Source organism: Acomys russatus, chromosome 25 (genome assembly GCF_903995435.1).
Source record: "Acomys russatus chromosome 25, mAcoRus1.1, whole genome shotgun sequence".
NCBI lineage: Eukaryota > Metazoa > Chordata > Mammalia > Rodentia > Muridae > Acomys > Acomys russatus.
The window spans coordinates 18,092,058-18,115,788 of record NC_067161.1 but is presented as its reverse complement, the minus strand read 5'-3'; the positions used below and the strand labels follow the sequence as shown (position 1 = coordinate 18,115,788).

General features: G+C 48.4%; 1 protein-coding gene across 1 annotated transcript in view; it reads right to left on the bottom strand.

Moving 5' to 3' along the window:
• Positions 1-23,731, bottom strand: part of Slit3 (slit guidance ligand 3) — a 588,765-nt gene that overhangs the window by 78,819 nt on the left and 486,215 nt on the right. The window contains exons 13-15 of the mRNA XM_051168450.1: positions 13,014-13,157; positions 11,317-11,480; positions 1,149-1,299 (exon numbers count right to left, since the gene is read on the bottom strand). Coding sequence (XP_051024407.1) covers positions 1,149-1,299; positions 11,317-11,480; positions 13,014-13,157 — 459 coding nt within the window. The remainder of the gene's footprint in view (positions 1-1,148; positions 1,300-11,316; positions 11,481-13,013; positions 13,158-23,731) is intronic.

Below are 23,731 nucleotides of genomic sequence, written 5' to 3'. Positions count from 1 at the left end.
GATGGTTTAATATACGGAAATCCATCAATGTAATCCACCATATAAACAAACTGAAAATAAAAAACCACATGATCATCTCTTTAGATGCAGAGAAAGCATTTGATAAAATCCAACACCCATTCATGTTTAAAGTTTTAGAGAGATCGGGGATACAAGGCACTTTCCTCAACATAATAAAGGCTATATACAGCAAGCCAATAGCCAAAATCAAAGTAAATGGTGAGATACTCAAGGAAATTCCTCCTGAACTTCTCAGTCAGCAAAGTTCAAGGGAATCATAAAACACTTTAGTATGAGGTCTCAGGGAGGTCAGAAGGGACAGAGGCGAGGTGTCAGGCCCATTTAGCCCCACAGGCCATCCCTTATCCTATACCATGCGCTACATTGTACAGTGTCCCTTTGTAGACCTTGAGAGCTTGTTTAGAGGTTTTAGCAGGGAAGGTGAGCCTCTGTAGCCAAGTGTGCTGTTTCTGGGGGGGGGGGCGTGACACACACAGAGCAATGAAGGAGTGTGGGGACACCCACCTAGCAGGCCAGATCGCCAGAATCAATCCTGGTGATCGACAGGGTGACAGAAGTTGCAGCCAGATTGCTCTCACACTCTTGCCCTTCTTTCGGATAAACCAATGTTCCTTTCTAGGGCAGCTATTGGGAAGCTCAGACATATTTAAATATTTATTCATTTATATGAGTGTTCTATTTGCATGTATGACAGAAGAGGGCACCAAACCCCATTATAGATGGTTGTGAGCCACCATGTGGTAGCTGGGAATTCAGGACCTCTGGAAGTGCAGCCAGTGCTCTTAACCGCTGAGCCATCTCTCCAGCCCCGCTCAGACATATTTAATCATCTTAGTTTAATTTTTGACTAGTAATAATTTTTATTTAATATCTATTTTGTTCTGGAGATACTATAAGCACCTGAGGGCCACCAGGTGTCATTTGCTTTGTTCACTGTAGAAATGTAAACCTAGAGCCATGCCTGGTTTATAGGGAGCATCCAGAAAACACTCATAGACCCAGTGAGTGGTCTTTACTTGCAAGCAACCTGCACATGTGCATATGGTGTCTTTCTCAGGCAGAAGACCCCACTTGGGTTAACTCGAAGGAACCAGGTATAAAGAGAGGTAGGGAGGGGCGGGACTTACAGATCAGTGGTATATTCGGGGAGGTGGCTCGGGATGCGGGCCATCTTCTGGTTGGAGCAGTCCACAACGGTGCCCTCACAGCGGCACTTCTCAGGGCACACGAGGTCCATGAAACACTCGCTGCTGAATCTGTTGCGATAATCCTCAGAGCCTATGTAGGGCCAAAGAGGGAGTAAACATCATCATTTTGGTTTCCTGGCACAAGGTCGAAAGTTGTGGGTAGTGGAGGTAAAGTGGCTAGATGAGTTGGAAGGTGTGTGTGTGTGTGTGTGTGTGTGTGTGCGCGCGCGCGCACGCGCGTGTGTGGTGTGCATGTGTGTGAACGCACGGGCTTGGGAGGAACTGCCTCTAGGGTGGTGTGTCAAATAGCAGACAACACTGACGGCCATTCGGCCGTGATGATGGCACCCGCCACATCCCTCATCTGTGTCGTTTTCCACCTGGTTTTTGTTATTCATCACTTGCTGTCTTCCAAGAAGCCAGGCTTCAGATCTGTGGGCTCTTATGCTTCTGTGGGTTGTAGACCTTTTGAGAAGCTGATCAATGTTACGGATGCTCTGTTCAGAGAAATACTGCAAGACACCTACAGAGAATCCTGCCCACAATCGTAGATTCCTGGCTCTATGATGCTCACAATCTACAGGATGGAGATTAAGATCGGACCTTTGTTGGGGGGGGGGTCACTGGAGGGGAGGACTAAGGGTTAGGAAGGAGTCGGGCACCTAGAGGTCTTCCTGGCCTTGTAGGTAATGAGTGAAGGAGGCCAGATGCTAATTTGGTGTTAAATAACAACCAGCATCTTGTCTGATTTTGACCTCAATGAGGATTGTGCACTAGGGTATCTGGAGCCCACTGCACTGATGCTTAAGGAATTTGGCTTACAGCTGCCCGAGATTTCTTTGTTTTGTTGCTTTAAGAGAAGCCATATTTGAAATATATTGGCCACGAATCCAACTCTTTAAAAAATATTTATTTATTTAATAAGTATACAGTGTTTTGCCTGCACGCCAGAACAGGCCACCAGATCTTACTATAGATGGTTGCGAGAGCCACCATGTGGTTGATGGGAATTGAACTCAGGACCTTGAGAAGAGCAGACAGTGCTCTTAACCTCTGAGCCATCTCTCCAGCCCATGAACCCAATTCTTAAATACAGTGAAAACAAAATGTAACCGAGGGTTACATCTGACTTCTGTGTAGAGGGGAAGTTCTCCTTAATACCAGTCCCATGAGCTAGAAGTTGGAGGTAAGAATTTTTAAAATTTATTTTCAGATTTTCATTTCTTTCAAGGTCATTTGGTAATCGCAACAGGTCTGACAGTCTGATGTCTCTGAGACACGACCTTGGGGACAGCCAGCCAGACCTCTGTGAGCACGTGAATTTTCTGGTGGCAATGGGGAGGGGCTGTCCTGATATGAACTTGTTGCTAGTGCTGAGCCCATTCACCCTGTCACACTCACATTTCATTAGCACACCGAGAGGGACAAAATGTGAGTTCAGTTCATGTTTGTCTAAGGCACAGGTAGGATGCCACTGGCACCTGAGGACCCTGTGTGCATCTCTCAAGTGTTTGAGGGCGCGGACACCACGTGATTGGTGAACAGCTTGAATCACTAGCGTGGCGACGTGGAGTGTGAGTAGCCCCTGTTTTAACAGTGTATGCAGCCAGGCTTTGGAACTTCCTAGCTCCTATTTCCCGGGGCGGGGGGGGGGGGAGGGTTGTGTGACGATGAGTTAAACCAGAGGCCAAGTCTCCAGGAAAAAGACAGGCAAAGTATGAGTACGTGGGAGCCTACTCCTGTGTGTCCTAGGTCTTGACAGAACATCTGGTAGGTAGAGGCCGTAGAAGCACCAGTGGGGCGGATGGTAGCAGCTGGCATTTACTGAACTTGAACCAGCAGCCAGCTGCTCTTCTCCGAACTTCAAATGGGTGATTCCTCCTAACGCCCCCCTCCCCCTCCCCCGAGTTAGAACTTCGATTTGTAGATGAAGACCCTATGGGGGCTCTTGGTGCATGGCAAATAGACTAGGGCTAGCTTTCAGAGACCTGTGTGACCAATGCAAGGTAAGCTCTAGTGTGCTTTGTGATCGAACATTTATGCCCATGTCTCTAGCAACAGCCATAAAGTCTGATGTGGTGGAGACAGACTGGGCTTCTCCTCCAGTGAGCTCGAACAAGGAAGGAAGAAAATGCCCCCCTTCCTTCTTCTTGCGTTCTCTGCTCTCATATGTATTTCTGTGGTCACTGCTGGGCGGGAACAAAATTGGTGGGTCTCTCATTCTCATGGAGTCAGAACTCTGGTGGGTGTATTCCTTTTCCTCTTCCCTACTACTTTTCCATCCACTTCCTTCATCTCTCTCTGCATGAACAGAACCCATGCATTATTTTACAGTTTTTACAGCAGCTACCTGATGGCAATGCTTTATGTAAATCTCTTTTCCCTTGCCCGCATGACTTGTCCCACTGAGTAAACCCTGATTACGCATCACTTCTCTTTAGACATATTAGAGTGCTAGGTTATTTTGCAACTCCTGCCAAATGAAAAGCCATTCTGGTCCTGTTGGTGGAGCAACATAGTGATGTTGTAGGGGGGCATTTTGAGCGGGCACGGTTATAGAACATGTCTGTAATGGGATACCTGCAAAACAGAGAAACCCTGACTACTGATCAAAGCAGAAAGACAGGAGGGAGCCCGGTTTGCATTTCACTGTGAGGCTGCGGACGTGCACCGGCTGGGGACAGGCGCCTATTAAATGCATTTTCGTTTTAATCAAGGTGAGAGCAGTCTGTAGTTAGCAGGAATCGCTCTCAGTAGTATCGTTAGGTTATAACTGGCAGACCTCTGCAGTGGAGCCGCTGACCCATTTTAATGAAATGATTTTGCAATTAGATTCGATGGACTAATGTGTTCTCTCCAGCATTTTTCCCCCTGCTGTTTTTGTTATTGCCCTGGTTTGTAATAACGAGGGGGTCGGAGAGTGATATTTTATATGAGTGGGAACCAGAAATGTTAATAATGGCGTATGTACATAACCGAAAAAGTTCATTTCCCAGCCAGAGCCAGCACGAAATGCCACCTCCGTCACTTCATATTTCATTACGGAAGCTACCCAGGGTTCCTTGGAGCCATTTGTTATGCCTAATGCTCATAACTACCCAAAAGTATTTTTAACTTTTCCAGAGCTTTAAAAGTCAATTTCAATCTCAATGCATATTTGTCACTGCCAGGAATACTTTGGAGGACAGAACCAACTGAAATAGGTTGCAGCTCTTCCTTTTTTTGGGGGGGGGGGTGGTGAGCTCAGACAGGAGGGATCTTGGCAGGATTTGAAGACAGGCCATAAAGTCCAAACCCAGCTGGAGGCAGCCACAGAGGAACTGATGTCACCTGGCTTTGGCCTGTCTCTGCCCTTGTAGCCTTCTTTCCCACTTACAAACACATCTCAGAACAATAACACATGGTACACAGTACAGACAAACTTTAATAGACAAAGGTTAGATGAAAGGTTAAAATTGACAGCAATGATTTTTAGAAAAAATTTATTATATATCCCTGTTCTACATTTACTTCTGTGAGGTAAGTGTGACACATCTAAAAGGTTAGAGGACAGGCCAGCAGTTTAGCTGGGCTAGGATCAGAAGTACTCAGAGACACAGATAGGATGGTTCCTGATGTTGGCTGGCTGCACTGGGTGCCACCCTTTGGGCAACTAGCGCGTGGACTGGAAGTCACAAGTCCATCATTACCTGGTCAGCAGGGGGAAGCTACACGTGTGCACATAAATTCTCCTCCTCTATCCCAAGCATCCCCAAGATGGGTGGGATGAGAGGGAAAAAGCTCAGAAAGAGAAACCAGGGGTGGGAGTATTCAAAGGCCTGCCAGGGTTTCTCAGGTCGAAAAGAAAGTGCTATGGACAAGCAAAGGGAGAGGTGGTGAGTGGAATCAAGGGCACATCCTTCCCTTCCTTCCCTTCCTAGGCCAGGCTGGCAGAATCAGACACCTGTGGTTGAGAAATGCTAGCTTATTTAGAAGGAATTTGCCATCACCTGGGCAGGAAGATGTCCCTGTGCTCAATCACCTGCCTGAAAACAGAGGGAGAGGCCCATGGTACAGCTACAAGTCTGCTGCCATGGTATCATGGAGATACTGAGGAAGGGTGCTGTCACTGGATTCATTCCCAAAGGCCTGGCCCTGGCAGGATGTGGGCAGTGCTAAGGAAATTCCCTCCACAAGGAAGGGAAGGACACCTCTCTATGTAGGAAGCTTTGCTGGTTTGTATCCATGAGCCCTGGTATGCTCCTGTAGGAGAAGAACAACCACTTGAACTATGCTTTCTTTCCTTTTTTACTCAAATCATTTCTAATAACACACGCAAACTGGAAAGAGAATGTGAAAAAACATCTTCAACTCTCTATCGAGTCAAGTCAAAGTTTCTGAAAGTTTTCCTTATCACAGAGGCAAAGCAGAGCCTGTTGGGAGCTAGATAACCCTGGGCCAGTTAGTTAATATCCTGCCTCAATACCCTTATCTGCAAAATGGGATGTAAAGTGTTACAGAATTAGACAGGGCGATGACGCTAAGCATCCAGAGCCTGACTGATAGTAAGTATACATTTCCACGTTCAGAGGGACCAAGAGGACACCCATTACTCATCAGTGGCTGGGGCCTTTCTCTGAGTCACAATTAGAGAGGAGATAATTAGTCACACAGCTTGGTGTGGGCACAGAATCCGGCTCCTACAGCTAAGTATGGCTGTGATTCCACCTTAGCTCTTACAGGGTAAGACACAGCCTACAGCACAAAACCAACAACAAAGTCTTCTAGTTATACCAGGCCCAGGATTTATTAAGAAACAAGTCAAAGAGGAGGTGCCAAGATCTCTCGCTCTGTGGTCAGAGTCAGCCAGTGTCTGTGCAGACCTCTCCTGGCCTCTGAAATGGCACCAGATAAGAAACTCTACACCTCCATGTCACCTGTGGCCCAAGGTTAAGAGAACAGGTTGGACTTTGGGGTTCTCTAGGATCTAGGCCTAAGTATTAATGAGGAGTGAGGGCTGGGGTCAGAAGGAGTTCAAGTTCAAGGTCTCAGATCCATGCCTATTCTACCTGTTCTCACACTTACAGTCATTTCAAATGAAGAACAGGCCAAGAGAGGTGGTGGTTGAGTCATGAGGGGATGACTCACCCTTTGCATTAGCTATGACTTGGTGACCCTGTGTTGGGGCTCCCTCATGAAACAATGGGGCATATGCCTTAGGTACACTTGCCTTCTTCAGATGGGAAGTTGGAACCCAGCTGTCACTCCTGGGGTCACATGAACCCAGACTTGGAGCATAGAGACTTCATTTGCATAGGATATGTAGACACTCTGAGCATGGCCCCAGTGGATTCCTCTGATCCCCTGTCACCCTGTAGCTGACTCCTTCAGGATCCCCACCCGCTTCCCTCTGTGAATTAAAACTGGGAGAGGTGGGTCTGGCAGGTGCGGTGCTCCAGAGCAGAGAAGAGTCCAGCGGTGGTGGCGGTGGCGGTGGTGGCCGGCCATGCTGCAGGAGAGAGCGGTGCTTTCCGCGGTGCTTGACAGAACCATGTTCCGTTTCCAGCGTTCCACCACATGGTTAGATCAAGCACAAAGGAAAGCCCCGCGGCAACTGGTCAGAGTCAAGGTCAGGAAACAGCATCAGAGACAGGACAGGAGCGCTCAGAGGAAGCAGCGTGGAGAAGCGGAAGCCAGAGCAGGCCCCCACGGAGAGTGATTAGTACCAGTAGTGTGGTCCACTGGATCCTGCCAAAGAGGGGCCCCACCTCCCAGTGCCCTGCCCCAGAGAGACTCAGGAGGAAAGAGGGACGGGTGGGAAGCCTTCAGAGAGCCATGCTCAAGAGCATCCTGGCAGCCGACACACCAGTTACATTCTGACCCAGAATTGAGCCTGCAAAGTCTGTCCCATCCCACCATGTGATCTGTTATGACGTGAAAATCAGCAAAGCATCTTCTCATGCTTTGTGATGCAGGGCTGATCCCACAGCTGAGGGGCCCCGTGGCAGCTCATTCTCTTTAAATAAAGAGATTGCCCATAGTTCTCCTTGGTTTAGCACAGCATCTCCTCTCCAGGCAAAGACGCCCATCAACACTCCACAACTCAGGAGGCGTCTGAGTACCTTGCAAGGTCCCCAGACCTCTTGGGCTGATAGCTAATTCACTCCAGATGGTCTGAGGTATGGAGAGGAACAGTGTGGAGTGAGAAGCAACCACACCTTAGCTGGGCAAAGGAGGGAGCCCCACTGGGGCCTTAGGCCTAGAAATGAGACACCTAAGGTCACCATGGCCTGAGAACACTGTCACCGAGGTAGGGCTGATGCATGGACTGGTAAGAGGCTGGCTTCTGATAACGGGCTTTTGTCAGACCAAGGGAAGGAAGGAAAGGGCCAGAGAACCTATTGATTAGCAAGAGGGGACGGCATCTAATTTTCAGTTTCTTTTGATCTCTTCTTTGGCTAGGAATTTTGGGAGAGGGGGAAGTTAGACCCAGACTATTGATCTTGTATGCCACAGACCCAATCTTTAGATGCCATCTGTCACAGGTCAGACTTCTTCCTACTTGGCATCAGGCCGGAGCTGTGCCTATCTCAAAGAAACAGAGCCACAGCCACATGACTCTGACGGTGCCTGGTTGATGCTTGACCTCTGATAGGGAGGACAGGTCATTTCCTCTACCATGTATTCTGGGGACCATCTTCCTTGTTAAGATGTTCTCATTCTTAGCAGCGTGTGGGTTGTTTACAATAACGATCCAGTTGGATGGTATACACCCGTGCCTGGCCACATTCACTTCTCTTTGCCCATTGCAATCTTATAGACCACAGCTAATAATGGTAATGTGGGCTCTACTGCAGTGTGACACCGGCGCTACAGGGCAGTATAAACACTCTGCTCCTAAGGTGTCCCCTGTCAGTTTGATCAGGGCCTCAATACATGCAGGGCACATTTCACAAAATTAGAACTTCCTTTGTGGGGCTGGTAAGATGAGCCAGCAGGTAAAGCATGTGCTGCCAAGACTGGTGGTGACCTGCGGTTGGCCCCCAAGCCCCATAGAGTGGAAGAACAGACTCCTAAAAGTTGTCCTCTGATCTCCATACTTCTGCTGTGCCATACTGTGTATGTTTGTATGCACACATGTGCATGCATACATGCCTGTGCTCGTGCACACATCCCCCCCCCCCGATGTTAAATAAATAAAACATAATTTATAAAGTTCCTCTCTGGCTTTCTCTTTGCTTTTCTTTCGAAAAGGACATGGAGGGTCCCAGATGTAAATGATCTAGAATCTTCCTGGTATACTAGAATCATCATAGCATGTCAAGTCATGTCTGCAAAATGATAGCCTGAACTTAGGAATTTTTTCTGCTGTACTTCTCAATTTTGTCTTTAGAGTGAACTAGATAAACTCTTGAGGTCTCTAAAGTGGCACTGAGTTATACCTGAAGTGTTCTGCACTTTCTGTAAGAACAGCTTCTTCCTTAAAAGGGGCGCGGGGGGGGGGGGATGAGGGGACAGCGTGATAGAAAGCAGGCAATGTTCTCAGCTGCCAAGTGCTCCCTGGGGTGGAGCCTGTTGTGAAGGACCTAATCTGGTGGTCAGATCATACCTGGAGGGCAGCACGTACCCCTAAACTGATCTTGGTACAGGGCGGTGGCTGCAGCTGATAGAGAGGCAGAGCAAAGTGGCTGGGAAGCCAGGCGCCCTACGGTGTGTGTGTGTGTGTGCATGTTGCAGGAACAGCCCTCAAATTGGCTCCTAATCACATCATCTGTCTTTTCAAGGGGGCTGCTTTTAGGGGAAAGTAAAATGCACAGTTATTATCTGTCAGCTCTTGTCCATGTCATCTGCCACCCCTCAGCCCTCCCCTTTCTGGAGCTTCCTAGAAACACAAATCTTTAGGTCTGTGGTATCTGTATCCCCCCAAGGCCAAGGCAGCATGGGTCCTGGTGTTTCTCAAAGCCAAGGCTTTTGGAGCCCAGTGGGAACCCCTCTGCTCCTCCCCTACAGCCACACAGAAGCATACCAAATGCTCTACAGTATGCTCATCCGGGCTCTGAACATCACTAACTCTACGGGTATAGGCTTTCTACTTGTTTTTTTTTTTTTTTTTTTTTTTAAATGGCATTTTAGACAAAAGTCAATTAGGAGTTCTGTCCTTTTCTTCCCGTTTCTTTTTTTTCTTACCACACATTTCGGCCCCTCATAGGAAGTCAGGATCCTGTAAACACCGAGGTAGGAGGCGGGCAGACCTCAGCACAGCTAGATTCAAAGCTGGCATTATTTTTTCCTAGTTCTCTGGTCTTTGTTCTTTCTGTACGCATCGCCCAATACCTTGCCACCCGTCCTAGCCTCAGTCAGTGCTAGGTCACTGCCATGACTGTAACACTACAGGGCAGAGTCACTGGATCCAGTGGTGACTAGATCGATCCCTGCACTGCCACTCAGGGCTTAGACTCAATCGAAGATCCTGGGCGTTGGCAGGGCACTTGTGAGACTGAAGGTCAAGGATGTCAGGTGACTTCCTGCCCTCTTCTGACTTCATCTACCCTGCCCATGGGAACCGCTAACTGGCCAAGCTAATGATCTCAGCCCCAAGTACACAGAGAAAAAAGAGGGAACAACGCTGGGGTAGTCATGAGCACTGGAAAGAAGAAGTGTGCAACGGATGACACTTGGTGCTGGGGGGTTGGGGGGGAGACTTCACAAGATGTTGCAAGACTCAAGGAGGAACGTAAGGAAAAGTGTTTGGGAGTTAGAAGTGGAGCCAAGAGACTAGGAAGAAAGCAGTTCAAGTGGCTGGACCACCGTCTCTCCTGGATTATTAGTGCCATGGAGAGGGCAGATACGGAGCCTGGTCTTCACTAATGGTTGCTGACTGTGATGTGCAGGTGGCCTTTTACCTTGGACCCTCAGCTCTCTGTGCTACAGAGGATGATCTCACTCCATGACTTCAAGTGGCTACTAACTAGGGTCACTCAGCACTGTGTTCCTCACAGGCAAGACATTTCTCTAGTCTCTGATACCGTTATGGTGGGAAAGGCAAATAGGCAATGAGTGCTTGTCCTGCCACAAAGTGGACGTATCTCTCTAGAGATTTGCTTCTGCAAATAAAATAGGACAAAAAGCTAAAGTTTATTATCCCGATGATACATCCTACAGAACTTGACTCAAAGTATGGAGACCATGGTACAAGAAGCCAACATCTGCCTTCTGGTCTGCTGATGACCAGCCCCTGTGCCAGCATTGTTCCTGGGAAGACACTGGCTGAACACTCTCTCAGATGGGTGGGAGAACGTTTTTTGCCGAGACACCCAGTGTCAGGGTTGGCTCACTCAATCTCAGTACCTCCTGCTGTCAGTTTATCAGGCATGGCAAGCACAGCACTGCTTGGATCATTTTCAGTAGAGAAAGAAAAAAAAAAAAAAAAAACTGATAACCACGCCTAGTGTTTTGCTTATGCAGCCACTGGTCAAGGAGACCACCTTTCTTTCCTAGGTGGGCTGAGAAACCCCTTGCTATTTGTCTCCATGTCTTTCCTGTGTAGGGGTCAGGGGAAGACAGTCTCTAGACAGAGCTAGGCACAGGAGCCTAGCTTCTGTTTCTTCCCACAGGCTGTTGCTCCCCGTATCATCAGAGAGCAGCCATCTGCTTCAAGGAGATAGGGAAGGTATGAAACCTGTTACTGTTATGGCTGAGGGCTGTTACCAAAGCCTGGCTATAGCCCGGCCTGGGTTGTATTTATTTCTGTGCCATTCGGGGAATCTGCTGCAGAGACTACAAAACAAATCTTGGCCTCCTTTCAAGCGCACATGTGTGAAGGCTGCCCCCGTCTCAGGTCTCCGAGCTTCCACCTAGCTCCGGGAGGAGCAACTGTGCCTGGGTTCTGTTTCCCCCCCCAAGCTGCCCACCCCTCCCCCATGCCTTTATTGTGTGAGTGTGTTTTATTTTAAATCCATAAGGTAATTGGTTTTCTGTAGGGCTAACTGAATTTCCCCAATTTAATTTGCAAAGATGCTCCCCAGGAGCCATTACAGCGCTTGCTGTCCTCCAGATTGGATTATTGGCCTCTCTGGGGCTGCTGTATTCTGAGTCAGAAAGTGGGGCCCTGCTCCCGTAACCTGATTACCTGAGCAGCGGAACTTCTTGCTTTTGATCTGGCTGATGCGCTTGTTGGCCAGCCGGCGTGGGCTGCTGCAGCGGGCCCCGCTTGTCTCGATGGGGTTGTCCTGGAGGTAGTCAGCCAGCCACTTCAAGTGGCAGTCGCAAACAAATGGGTTTTGAGCTAAGTGGCTGGAAGAGGGACAAGGCTGTTAATCAGGAGTGACCTGTGGTACCTTACTTCACCACTACCCTGCTGTGTGCTGGTGCTGGCAAACTGGTGTCTTCTGTGCTGGGCCCTAGAAAAAGTGGTGTGAGGTCCTTTCCTCATTGTCCCAGGAGGTCTGGGCTGTGTGTGTGTGTGTGTGTGTGTGTGTGTGTGTGTGTGTGTGTGTGTGTGTTGCTCTCAGAGAGGATTCAAAGAGGGGGTCTGAAGCCAGCTGTCTGCCAAAAGCAGCGCAGATGCAGCCAACATCTGGTCTGGGGAATTAGCTTCCCAGTTCTCCCCTCTTGGGGTAGGACCCACTGCTGACTGGCTCCACTTTACCCATGGTGGACTCTGATGGGCAGTATAAGTCAAGAGCTTTAGAGTTTACATGCATTTTATTTCTCCAAGCTTGGTCATACCAGGCACATAAAACAGCTGGCTTGGCTACTCGCTTACGGCTACTCACTTACGGCTACTCGCTTACGGTGGGCGTTCCACCATACAGTGGTGGGTATTGCTGCTATTCTCCTTGCTATCACAGGAGTGCCGACGGCCACTCCTCCCTGAGCAGTAAGAACAACTCCGCAGCACCAAGCACGGAGCTTCACACGTGGTCGGCATTCAATACCAAGCAGCTGTTTTCACTCTATACTGGTTCTTGCCTTTCACTACCAGGAAATAAATGCCCGATGACTTCCAGGGTCTCCAGGAGACCTTTGGGCTCATTGTAGGCAAGGAATCAGGGCTGAAATCTGAGGTTGGGCCCATCAAGACCACAGACTGGGTGAGCTCTGCCACTCACGTCCTCTGTTTACCTGCAGCTCTTACAGGCACCAGCAGCACTTGGGAACTGAGGGTCTGGTGTGTATAAGGCATCCCTGGAATGCCTGTATCAAAGGCTTGGCCTAGCAGGGTACCAGAGAGAGGGGATGGGTTCTCACAGAGATAGAGACTGCTCAGAAGACTACCATGGCCACTGCAGTTTATGAGCACAGCTCGCAAGTTCTGCTAGGATTCGAATCCTGCTTCATACTAGCTGTGACCCTTTTTTTTTTTTTTTTAAGATTTATTTATTTACTTATATGAGTGCTCTGTCTTCATACATGCCAGAAGAAGGCATCCGATCCTAGTATATAAGGTTGTGAGCCACCATGTGGTTGCTAGGAATTGAACTCAGGACCTCTGGAAGAACAGACAGTGCTCTTTACCTTCCAGCCACCATCTCCAGCTCCCTAGCTGGGGTCTTGTGTTGATGACTCAATCTCTCAGTGCCAAGGATTCCTCACATACAATCTGGGGGTGACAGTAGCATCCTCCTGGGTTGCTGTGAGGTTTCCATGTCTGAAGGTGAAATAAGCCTGAACACAGTCAGGCCTCACCTGAATGCTTGGCATGGTTGAAGTGCTTTGAGCGTCATCTTCCACCCCTGCTGCAAGCACTAAAAATCCCCCCTTGAGACCTCAGCCCGCCCTTGTTTTGGTGGTAGGGGTCTGTAGCTGCCAGGGCAGTGTACTCACAGGGTCTGAATGGACTGTAGGGGGGCGAAGAGCCCTTTGCTGATTGTCTGCAACTTGTTGTCATACAGAGAGAGCAGGTTGAGGTTCTGTAGGTCCTGGAAGGTGTTCACCCTCAGGCAGTCAATCTTGTTGGCATTGAGGAGGCTGTAGGCAGAAGAGAGGGCTCGGGTCATTGTCAATAGAGCAAAGGCAGGCTGCACCTCCTGGCACCTCTGGGACATGGCCGTTCCTCACCCATGTGGCCTTGAGTTTCTGCTGCAGCCCAGAGAAAGAGAGGCTGCTTCCTGTGGCTTCCCAGACCCTCTTCACTTTTCTTCCATTACTGTGATGCTGTGCTACACATGCCACCACTATGTGTACCTTGCCTTGCACCTGCACCTGGCCTCACACCTGCATGTGGCCTCACACCTGCACCTGGCCTCACACTTGCACCTGGCCTCATACCTGCACTTTGCCTCTCACCTGCAGCCTTTGGACAGAGGCTGGGAGTGGAGCTGGGCAGTACACTTTCTGTTTTAGAATCCAGAGCTTCCAGGAATAACAAAGGAGAAAAACTGTTTGGCATAAATGCTGTTATGCTTTAGTAGATAAGAGTCAGGGCAATTTTTGATTCCGAGAGATTCCTTGGAGCTTGTTTGGATCACTGATTTCACTGGAAAGCTGATGAAAGTTATAGGCCATCCTCCCAGGGAAGAAATGTGTCCATACGTAGGCACATCCATGCAAACACACACACACACACACACACACACACACACACACACACACACACACACACACGTGAACACTTTCCTTCTCTTTACCATAACCTCATACCTTCATCTAGTACTCTCTAGCACACTGGTCACCTGCTGTTCCTCAGGTGTACCATGGCTGGTATCTTTCTCTATTCCTTTTTAGCAAGACTAGCCTCTCTACACAAAAGGCATCTTTCTCAGGGAAGTCTGTCCCAACCCTCTCACCCTCCTCAGAGAAGTCTGCTCCAACCCTTTTACTCTCTCAGGGAGACCTGCCCTGACCCTTTTACCCTCCTCAGGGAGGACTACCTCCACTCTCTAACTCTCCTCAGGAAAGCCTGCCCTGACCCTCTCATCCTCCTCAGGGAGGACTGCCTTGATCCTCTAATTCTCTTCAGGAAGGACTACCCTGCCCCTTTCACCCTAAGCAGAACCCTGTAATCCCAGTATTGCCTCTAACAGCCCCCTGTACAATTCCCTCCTGTCACTCACCTCAGTCTATGACTTGAGGAAACTTGAAATTTGTTAGTTTTCTTGTTTGCCACGTGTGCACTCTCCAAGAGCACAAATGCCATCTCCTCAATCTCTCCCTTCATTACCTTTTTTGGGGACACATACCAAGCTCCATATGCACCTTTGGGGGGGTCTATCTCCCTGAAGGTAGCTCTGATTTGGGCTCAACTTTCTTACCCACAAGGGACCCTTTCTTCCTTCACAGAACAGCCTAGGAAGTGGGAAAAATACTGGTCCAGCGGATGCTCTGAGCTCTACAGATGGAGATTCAGAATGCAGAGCCGCTAGCTAAGTCAAACAAATCTGGGTTCTGAGCGTCTCTTTTCTGGGCCTAGACTGCCTGGCTGTGCCCTTGAAAGGACAGCGAAATCATCTCTCACTCCTTCTCGGACAAGAGGGAAAAGAACCAAAGAGTGAAAATGTTAAATGTGGGTTCTCAAGGCAGGCTCAGAGCTCCCTTCATGGTGAATGACCCTGGGATTCAAACAGCCCCGCTTGCTTCAGGAGTGTCTCTATACCACACAGTCCACAAGGACTGGAGTCCGTGATGGTAGAACTGCCCCTGGGTGCCAACCTCCCCTCCACTGGGGATGTTGCGTATACTGTAAGCCCACCTCCCTTGCAGTCCCCTGCGCACTCCAGGTGCAGGCAGGCAGCTGTGACCATGACAAGCAGAAGAAAGACTGCCTGCTTAATCTGGCTAATAACGGGCAAGGTCCCTAGAGCCCACACAGATGTCCTTCTGCCTCAGAGTAGGGGGGGGGAAAACGCTCACTTTGATAGAATACTCTTTGTTTTCTGAAGTGCCTTCCCCGACCCCTGTTATTCTCACTGTAACCTGGGCAGATGGGCAGAGCCATCTCACAGTTACAGGCAAGAAAGACTGAAGCAGAGCGTCCGAGAGAGCTTTGCAAGGTCAGTAGAGTTTCCGGGCAGCGATTATGTGAGGAATTATGATAACCAGGTCTCTAGAGGACTCAGCTACTTCTTTATGAATGCCTTATCTACCCCGCCAATCTGCCCATCCCCTCTGTCATACCCCTCCCCCCACCCCTAACAATTTCCTGTGATTTTTGTATTAAATTGTGGTCAAGGTCATTCTCGGTGGGGGGATGGGGGACATTTGAAGGAGGCTGCAATATTAACAGAATAATAGTCAAGCAACCAGGTCAGAAATGGGTCTTTCACATGCCAGCTTTTATTATTATTATTTTTAAATTTAACTAATTTGTTAATTTTTCTCCCCAAGACAGGGTCTCACTCCAGCTGTCCTGGAACTCAGTGTGTAGACCAGGATGGCCTTGAACTAGGAGATCTGCCTGCCTCTGTCTCCCAAGTGTTAGGATCAGCACATATGCCACTATGCTTGAGTATTTTACTTTTTAAGTAACTGGTAAGCGATTTGTTCTAAATACTGATATTCAAGGCCTCCGAGAGCAACATTTTGCCAGAAATGTAAAACTATTCACTAAAGAGATGAGGGTGGCTTAGCTGATGGCCTGAGGATCTCTTCTTCCCTTCCATTTTCACAGTAAGGTCTCTCTGTGTGTCAAAAGTTATAAATTTTATACAACACACACATAACACACACACACACACACACACACACACACACACACACTAGATTTTTGTTTTTGTTTTTTCTTGGAAATCAAATTTCAAAACCTCTGGGAACGGTCCCAGTGTTAGCAGCTGTGCAGTGGGCACATTCTCAGACAGGACTCAACAGTCCATGCCACAGTCCTCAATCCTCCCTACTGTGTATCTGCTCCCACCCCACACCCCAACCCTTTGAACCTTCCTTGCTTGAGAAGGCTGTCTAGAGTTGACACCTGGATCCAAATTCATGAGCCCAACAGCAGTCCTTGGTTCTGGCAAGTATCGGACTTAGACAAAGAAGATGGCTCTGGAGACAGAGAAGAAGCAACAGTGACCTGCCTGGAGAATATATTTAGACTGCATGGATCTTGGCGAGACTCCTTACCCACCACGTCCAGCTTGGCTTCCTTTTCTCATCTGGCCACTTCTCCGTCTCCTATTGCTCCCGGTTCTCTCAGCATAGGATGTTCTTTCAAAGAGGTGAACTATCAGAACAACCCAGGCTGGCAGGATTCCTAAGAGGCAGAGCTCAAGGTGCGGGGGTGGGGGTGGGGCAAAAGAAGACAGAGAAGGGCATCGTCTCTTGGACACTCATCCCTTACCAGCTGCTTGGCTCACCCAGGCACGATGAGGAGGTGTCGGGAGAGATAAAATTAAGCTGCTTATGGAGAATTAGACACTGAAGACGGCCTTCTGAGCCTCGGCATCAGCAGATCTACAGCCTGTCTCTGCTCTTTCTCTTTGGGGGAGGAAGATTGGCAGCTACTCAACTTAGTCTGGCTTCCATAAAAGGAGGCCTGAGCTATCTGGTTCATAGGCAAGAGATGAGGCATTCTGAAAACCCCAAAAGACGGAGCAAAAGGGACTATAGGCTCTGTGTCCCTCATCTAAAATGCCTGGGACCAGAAGTATTTGGTATTTCAGACTGGAATATTTGTGTATGTATAATAAAAGACCTTAGGGAGGGGACTCAAATCTACCTTCGCTTATGTTTCATATGCACCTTATATACAATGCCTGTAGGACATTTACTATAACACACGCTACTGTTTTGACTGAGGTCTGTCATGTGAGGTTAAGTGTGGAATGCTCCACCTGTGGTGATCGAAAAGGTTCAGATTTTGGAGTGTTTTCACTGTTTGGATTCGGGGTGTTCAAACTGTATCTGCAATGGACTTTTACCAATTAGAGGGTGGACAGCGGTTTCCCTTGTTGGCTAAAGAGGTTCACTTTCTTTCTTTGGAGTAAAGACCTCTACAGTATTTGATCTGACCTAGTTCATCCTCCTTTGAGTAGCAATGATGCAAATGTTTTAAAAAAAAAAAACCCAAAAACCAAAAAAACAAAACGACAGCAGGAAGGGTGGGTGATCTATGGAGGCCACACCCATGTGCCAAATATTTCCCACACGAGAGCACCATGATCGCTTTCATCTTTCTGATGAGGAAACTGAGGGTCAGAATGATGACAAACTTGGGTCAAGTTACCCAGTAGTAAGCAAAACCTCAGCCTGGGTGACTGCGAAGCTCGTCTCCCATCCACTACCTAAGACTAACATGCATTTCCTCTTTTCTGTGGTCCTTACCTCTGATCCATGCCTGGTCTTGCTAGCCTTAGGGTGTATGGGGGATACTTTGGGTCAACAGAAGAATCTGCTGGTCTCTTGAGAGTAGGAAGATATTTTAAGATTGGGATGTTCAGCATCCTGCTGGGGGCAGTTTATCTTGTAGTTGTGTGAACCGCGTGTTCTGTGTTCAGGGGTAGCTAAGCGCTGGTGAGAGGGGGATGGTGTGCACTGCTCTTTTTTTGGTCTCCCCACTCTGAAGCTTTGCTGCATGCTGAGACCAGGAGACAATAGCGCCATCTACACCTGGAATGTTCACAGGCCTCATTCCGGAGGCCTCTTTCGCAGCTGAAAACACTGACTCCCCTCCCCCTCAACTGTGTACAAGTGTCTCCAGAGAAGAACCAACTCTCTTTTGGGGCTCCTGGGCCAGTCTACAAAAGGAAGCTCACAAGTCATGTGACTATCAAGAGGACGACGAGGCCATGTGAATAGAAACCTGACAGATTAATCCATGCTAAGCTCTTGTACTGTCGCCTTACAAATATCTAACCCACCATAACCCCTACATAGCAAATGCTTCTTCCACCTGCCACGTGACACCGTGAGACCCAAAGACATAGAATAATTTTGAATAGTGTTCCTTGACCTGTGAACGGTAGGCTAGTCTAACCATTCTTCTACTCTGACACCCATCCCCTTGCTAAGGGAAGGTGGCAGTCACCTAAGGCTATGAGGACGTAGATGCAGACTTCTCCATCAAACTTAGTGATGATTTTGCAATAATATAAAACAAGAAGAGCCATATTCCCATGGGATGAGTAAGAGGAGAAGAACACATTATGTTGTGGGTGTATATATTTATGCACACGTTAGCTAAGACATGCTACCACTCCCTCTCCCACCCATTGGAGCACTCTGGACTTCCACATATGCTTTATGTCAAGAAGTATTAGCAGTCAGCCCATCGGGTACCCAACATAACGATGCTGCTGGGAGATAATCCTTTCCAGAAACAGCTGCCTACAAGGGAAGCAGGGTAGGGAGACAGAAAGCCAGAGCTTGGTGGGAAACAGAAATACCCCAAGTCTGGTACGGAAAAGGTTCTTATGACTCATGCCCTGCTAGGGGACTGGCCTGGCTTATCAAAAAAAAAAAAAAAAAAAAAAAAAAAAAAAAAAAAAAAAAAAAAAAAAAAAAAAAAAAGCACAGGAATTCTCACAGCTAGCAGCATCTTGTAGTCTCATTTGTTCAGGGTTCAAGTGGTGTAGGGGAGGTAGGCCATGGGTAGGCCATGAGCCCATTGAGATCTGTAAAAAAAAGAGCACAGTCTCTCCCCAAAGGCCACTGAAGCCCCAGTGATAGCCATCACCCTTGATCATATCCCATCCTCACAGGCCTTGGCTGCAGGGTTTGGAAAACACAAACATCTGGAGTCGAGTTCAGTGATAAATTACATTAAAATCACCTTGGCAACTCCAGCCAGCCACATGTTGAGTCGGCGGTGCAGAGCTATCATTCTGGGTTGTATTTATATTCTCTACACCTGCCCAAAGGTCTGGGGAAAGAGGTGGCTACAGTACTCCTCCTCTTAACCGAGTGTTTGCAGAAGATGCCAAGACCAGATTCCAGATGTCGGGGAATGCAAGGTTTTCTTAGAAAACCAGTGCCAAGAAAGCGCAGCGGGCTTTCCAAGAGAAGGGGTGAAACTCTTCCAGGAACGATCCCTGCGGAGACCAGGGATGAAGCCAGCCAGAACAGCAGCATTGTCAATGTCCCTTTTCCTGAACCTAGGAGTCTGTTTCTGTTTCACAAACAAGTGCACGCGGCAGATACACGGGAGGAGAAAGATGGTACCTAGAGCCTCTGGCATGACCTTTCCTTTGGCTCCTTCAGGGGAGAACACTTTTAAAAGAAGGTGTTATAAAGGCTCTTTGCTACTAAAAGAATTCTGTATGTCTCTAGAGAGGGACTCGCTCTTACACATGGGCATAAAATATAAGTACGGATACCAATTAAGGGAGCTATTATGGACCCCTGACTAAATTGGAGGATCTCCAGGTGTTCTTCTCTCATTAATATGCCTTTCTTCTCTTTTATTTCATTAGAATGAACCCTCTGCCACCCTAAATTTCTTTATCCACTAAGTGTAACAGGACTGGTCTCTTTTCATGTCTCCCTCCTATATGAAATATGGGGAATTAATCTTGACCTTCAGCAACTTGCTGACTCCAGTTTGAGGAAGACATGACTGATTTCTAGTGCCACGCTACAGAGGCGCTCTGGCCATGACCAGGCTCTAACTGGAGCTTGTGACTGGTTGCTTGGATCCACGTTATACCAAACATTCACAGGAGGGACCCTCCAACTCCCAAGGTGGCAGAGGTGACACTTTTCCTTCTCTCCTGGTGATAGCTAAGCTATGCTGCTGTCACAGGCCTTGGGTTGTCATGGTGATTCCAGATGGAATTGAAACAAAAGCATGGAGCATACAGCATTGCCATCCGGTGGTCTGTCTGAGAAACACAGGAGGGCCCTGGGAACAGGGTTCAGGTAGGGTTTCAGAGAGAATCAGAGGACAGCTGAGACCTAAAGCCTAGAGAGGCACAGCTATCACCCAGATGTAAGGCAATCAAGTGACCTTGCCTATTTTAGCTCTACTTGCTGCCCCCTCCCCAACAACTTTGGGGTAGTCACTTCTCTATCTGAATGTCACCTGGTGACCAATTAGGCCTTCAAGAAGATAGAACCATTTACAAGGAACATTGCAGAATTCAGGGCTTTCCTTAGGAAATGCCAGATCCACAAGAAAGGGAAGAGTTCATTCCTTAACGTCGCATTGCTGAACTGAAGTGTTTCTCTTACAGGGGAAGGCTCTCTTCTTCCTACCTAGCTTCATCCCTGTGTCCCTGGAAACAAGAGCTCCTAGATCTCAGGTCCTACACCTTAAATATGAGTGATCAAGGCCAAGTTAATTAAGCCTCAGTTCCCCATCTGTACAGCGGGCTCAATCAAAATACTTCCTTTGTAGCTTTGTTGAGAAGTTTAAACGTGGCCATGCACAAGCCATTGCTTAGCACTAGTCCCGGGCATATTAGGCACTCAGTCACTGTTGGACATCCTGGATAGCAGCAGCCATAGGCAATACGTGTGGAGCTGCTGGGGAGGGAACGTGATCTTATGTGTAGGGAAGCTGAGCTCGCTGCTCTGTAATTGGCGTGTTGCTTGGCAAACTTCAAGAGCCTCAAATGGTTCTGTCTGCCTTCTGAGAAAATTGAACAACAGGTACCTGGGTTGTCTTAACTTATTCCAGGCTGAAGGCAGTCTGGTTTGGTTTAAGAACCTGGTGGAGCACGTTGAAAAGCCTCTGTCTCTGATGGCTTTCCCCCATTCCAGCAACTTTCCAGGGCATGCCCTGAAATCAATGACTGTTAACTGAATGGTCTCCTTTCCCCAGGGGAAAGCTGTGACAGCGCAGCTTGCAGCTGCCCAACAGAGAAGGAAATGACAGCCCCAGTGACAAGCTGACTGCCTTTTGTGCCTCCACGATGGGCCTCTGAGTCACAAAATGCAGGATCTTAGGGCATGCTTATCTTCTGACTGCCCACACAGGATCAGATGGCCATCCCCTCAGATGTCCCGAGAGCTCAGGGGGACAGAGGGAAAGCAAGCAGTTCAGGATTACACAAGGTGACACTTTCTGTTCTAACCGTAGCTTCCCAGGTGCCTCCCTGTGTCACCCAAATCCCTGCTTGGCAGCCCAGTTGAACAAGGAAGCAGACAGACTTTTTCACATGCCCAACAATGAACTGGTAATAAGAAACAATGACTCTTTGTTTACACAGTGAATGACTGCCAGCACTGGACCTGTTTAGGATTAATTACACGGAGGTACACTAGCTGCTCAAAAACATCTGAAGGCAATGATAGTGCGGACCCCTGAGTTTCCTAGGAACCAGGACCGAGGTTCAGTTTAAGGATGAGCTTTCCAACTTCCAACTGTGCAGTAAGGACTTATCACAGAAACCATCAGCAATGGAAAGATAGGCATATTTGTCAGAGAAGGCATGGTAGGACTGCAGCACCAGCTGTGTGTAACGGGAGACCTTGGAAGTTAGCTAAGGATGCAGCCCAGAGGACACCTCATCAGGTCCAGGGTCAGCTCTAGGGGCTGCTGAAGCTTGTCTGTACAAACCCATCTGGTGCTGTCTCTGAGAGTGCCTAGGATGCTGCAGTATTATTGGTGTCGATTGTCTGTCCAAAGGAGCATGGCGTGCAAATTGCCAAAAGGGGGCTGCCTGGGTACATTCTAAACTGGGCATATCAGGAAGGATGGCGGCTAAGTCCAGATCAGTCAGGAAGGGAAGGGGGGAGCAGAATAACCAAGCACAAACAGCCACTTGGTTCCTGTTAGTGTCACAAGTGCCAGAAAGAAAATATCCAGGACCTCTAGACATGGAAGGAACAGTTCTACTTTGAGACTGACCAATCAGTCACTCAAGAGAGAGAGAGGTCGGAGAGGGGGAGACAGACCTCCCATGGACTGCCTTTGAGTCAAAGGAGATGAAATCACCCCCTCAACCAGGGCATTCTAATAGTAGCCTCCTTATCAGACGATCTCCAGCCAAATGAGGAGAAATCCAATCTACAGTCCACTGAACCCTAAATTTGATCTAATGGGGACCCGCTTTCCAACTGCTCAACAGCAGGTCAGAGCCGGGATGATGGGCTTTAGCCTCCCCGCCTGCGGGCTCTTTCTGGAAAGCGAGCCAGCCTGAGTTGTATCAACTCCTGGTCTCCACAGAGGGAGAAGCAATGTTTTCACCCCCTAGCTAGTCAATTCCATCTGCTCAAAGTGGTGCTGTTCAGCTGGCGCTGCCTTTCCAGCCCGGGGGTGGGGGTGGGGTGAGATGAGGGCGCTCATAACCTCCTCACTGCTGTCAGTTTGTAAGCAGGGAACACGTTTCCTTTGTTTGAATCCTTGATACACACCATTCACAATACTGAGCACTTTGCTGTCCGGTCTACTCTCCTTAGTGTGACATGGGCATGCCTATACCATAAAAGCTCATTCACACCAGCCTGGCTGGACACAGTATCCCCTAAGTCCACCTCCAGGCAGATGCCATTGTTATTTTTCTCCTGGGGGATCAATGGCTACAGTTAACCAGCCCTGTGGTGGCAGTTGTAACTTTGTTTCTCTGTTAGGAGCAAAGAATACCATCTGTGAAACACCCAGATCCTTCTGGAACCCTGGCCATGCCATTCCACAGAACGGCCTTATAGACCCACAGAGGGCTGGGACCTTCGCACTCACCTCTGCCCACCGACAGCTAGGCAGATTGAGATAGCAGCGGAGGACGGGCCAGCAAAATGCAGCAAACAGACAGGGGTTTCCTCTCTCTGGTTTTCAGCTGTGTCAAACCAGTCTGATGGTTACTGTGCTGGATCCTCGGTCCAGTTACTTGATGGACATTTCATTCCAACATGATTCACATTGGCAGACATCCGGGGACAATCTGTCAGGGACTTGGGAGTTTAGGCTGGGAAGGTATGAGATGGGGGAGGGCCAGAGGAAGTCTTCTAAAGTGTCCTTGTCCCCATCTACTGCTTGGTGTCTTTGGCCTTGAGTTTTTTTTTTTACCCATCCCATTCAGAGATTGGCTGGACCACTTGGTCCATAAAATTATGTTTTGGCTCCTCCTCACTGTCCAAGGGAGGCAGGGAGTCTGGGACCTCTCTTTATTGGGAATTGGATGTTATATATCTGGCCGCCCTCACTTAATGACTCTTCTGCTTTAATCTGAGGCCTGGAATTAAAGCTCCGAACTACCTTGTCTGGCTTGGAGGTAGTATTTCTTAAAGAGACATTTGCATGCAAATCAGTCTGTACTCCTATTCAGGCCTATAAGATCCTGTCATACACTCTTCTGAGGGCCAGGGGCCTTTAGAAATACAGGACTCACTTTGCACACTTTGCTGTGTGATACAGGGCAAAGTCATGTACCTCCCTGAGAGTTGGTATTCTCTGATGCTCCTGGGGTCCTCAAGGTTACTTCTTAATACCAACAGGAACTATGACAGTCACAGACTAGATACAGATTCATCTGCACGCACACACAGTCCCAAATCCAGACACCGCGCATGTGTGTAGACATACCAGCCACCTGGTCAGAAACCAGGGATGATTCTCGCTCGTCATAAAAATCTCAAATAAGCTAAATTCCTTTCTTTCTTTAGATCTCCACATCAGAGTTCAATATCTTCTTCAAACATTTAAGCTCACATGCCCAGAATGAAATAAA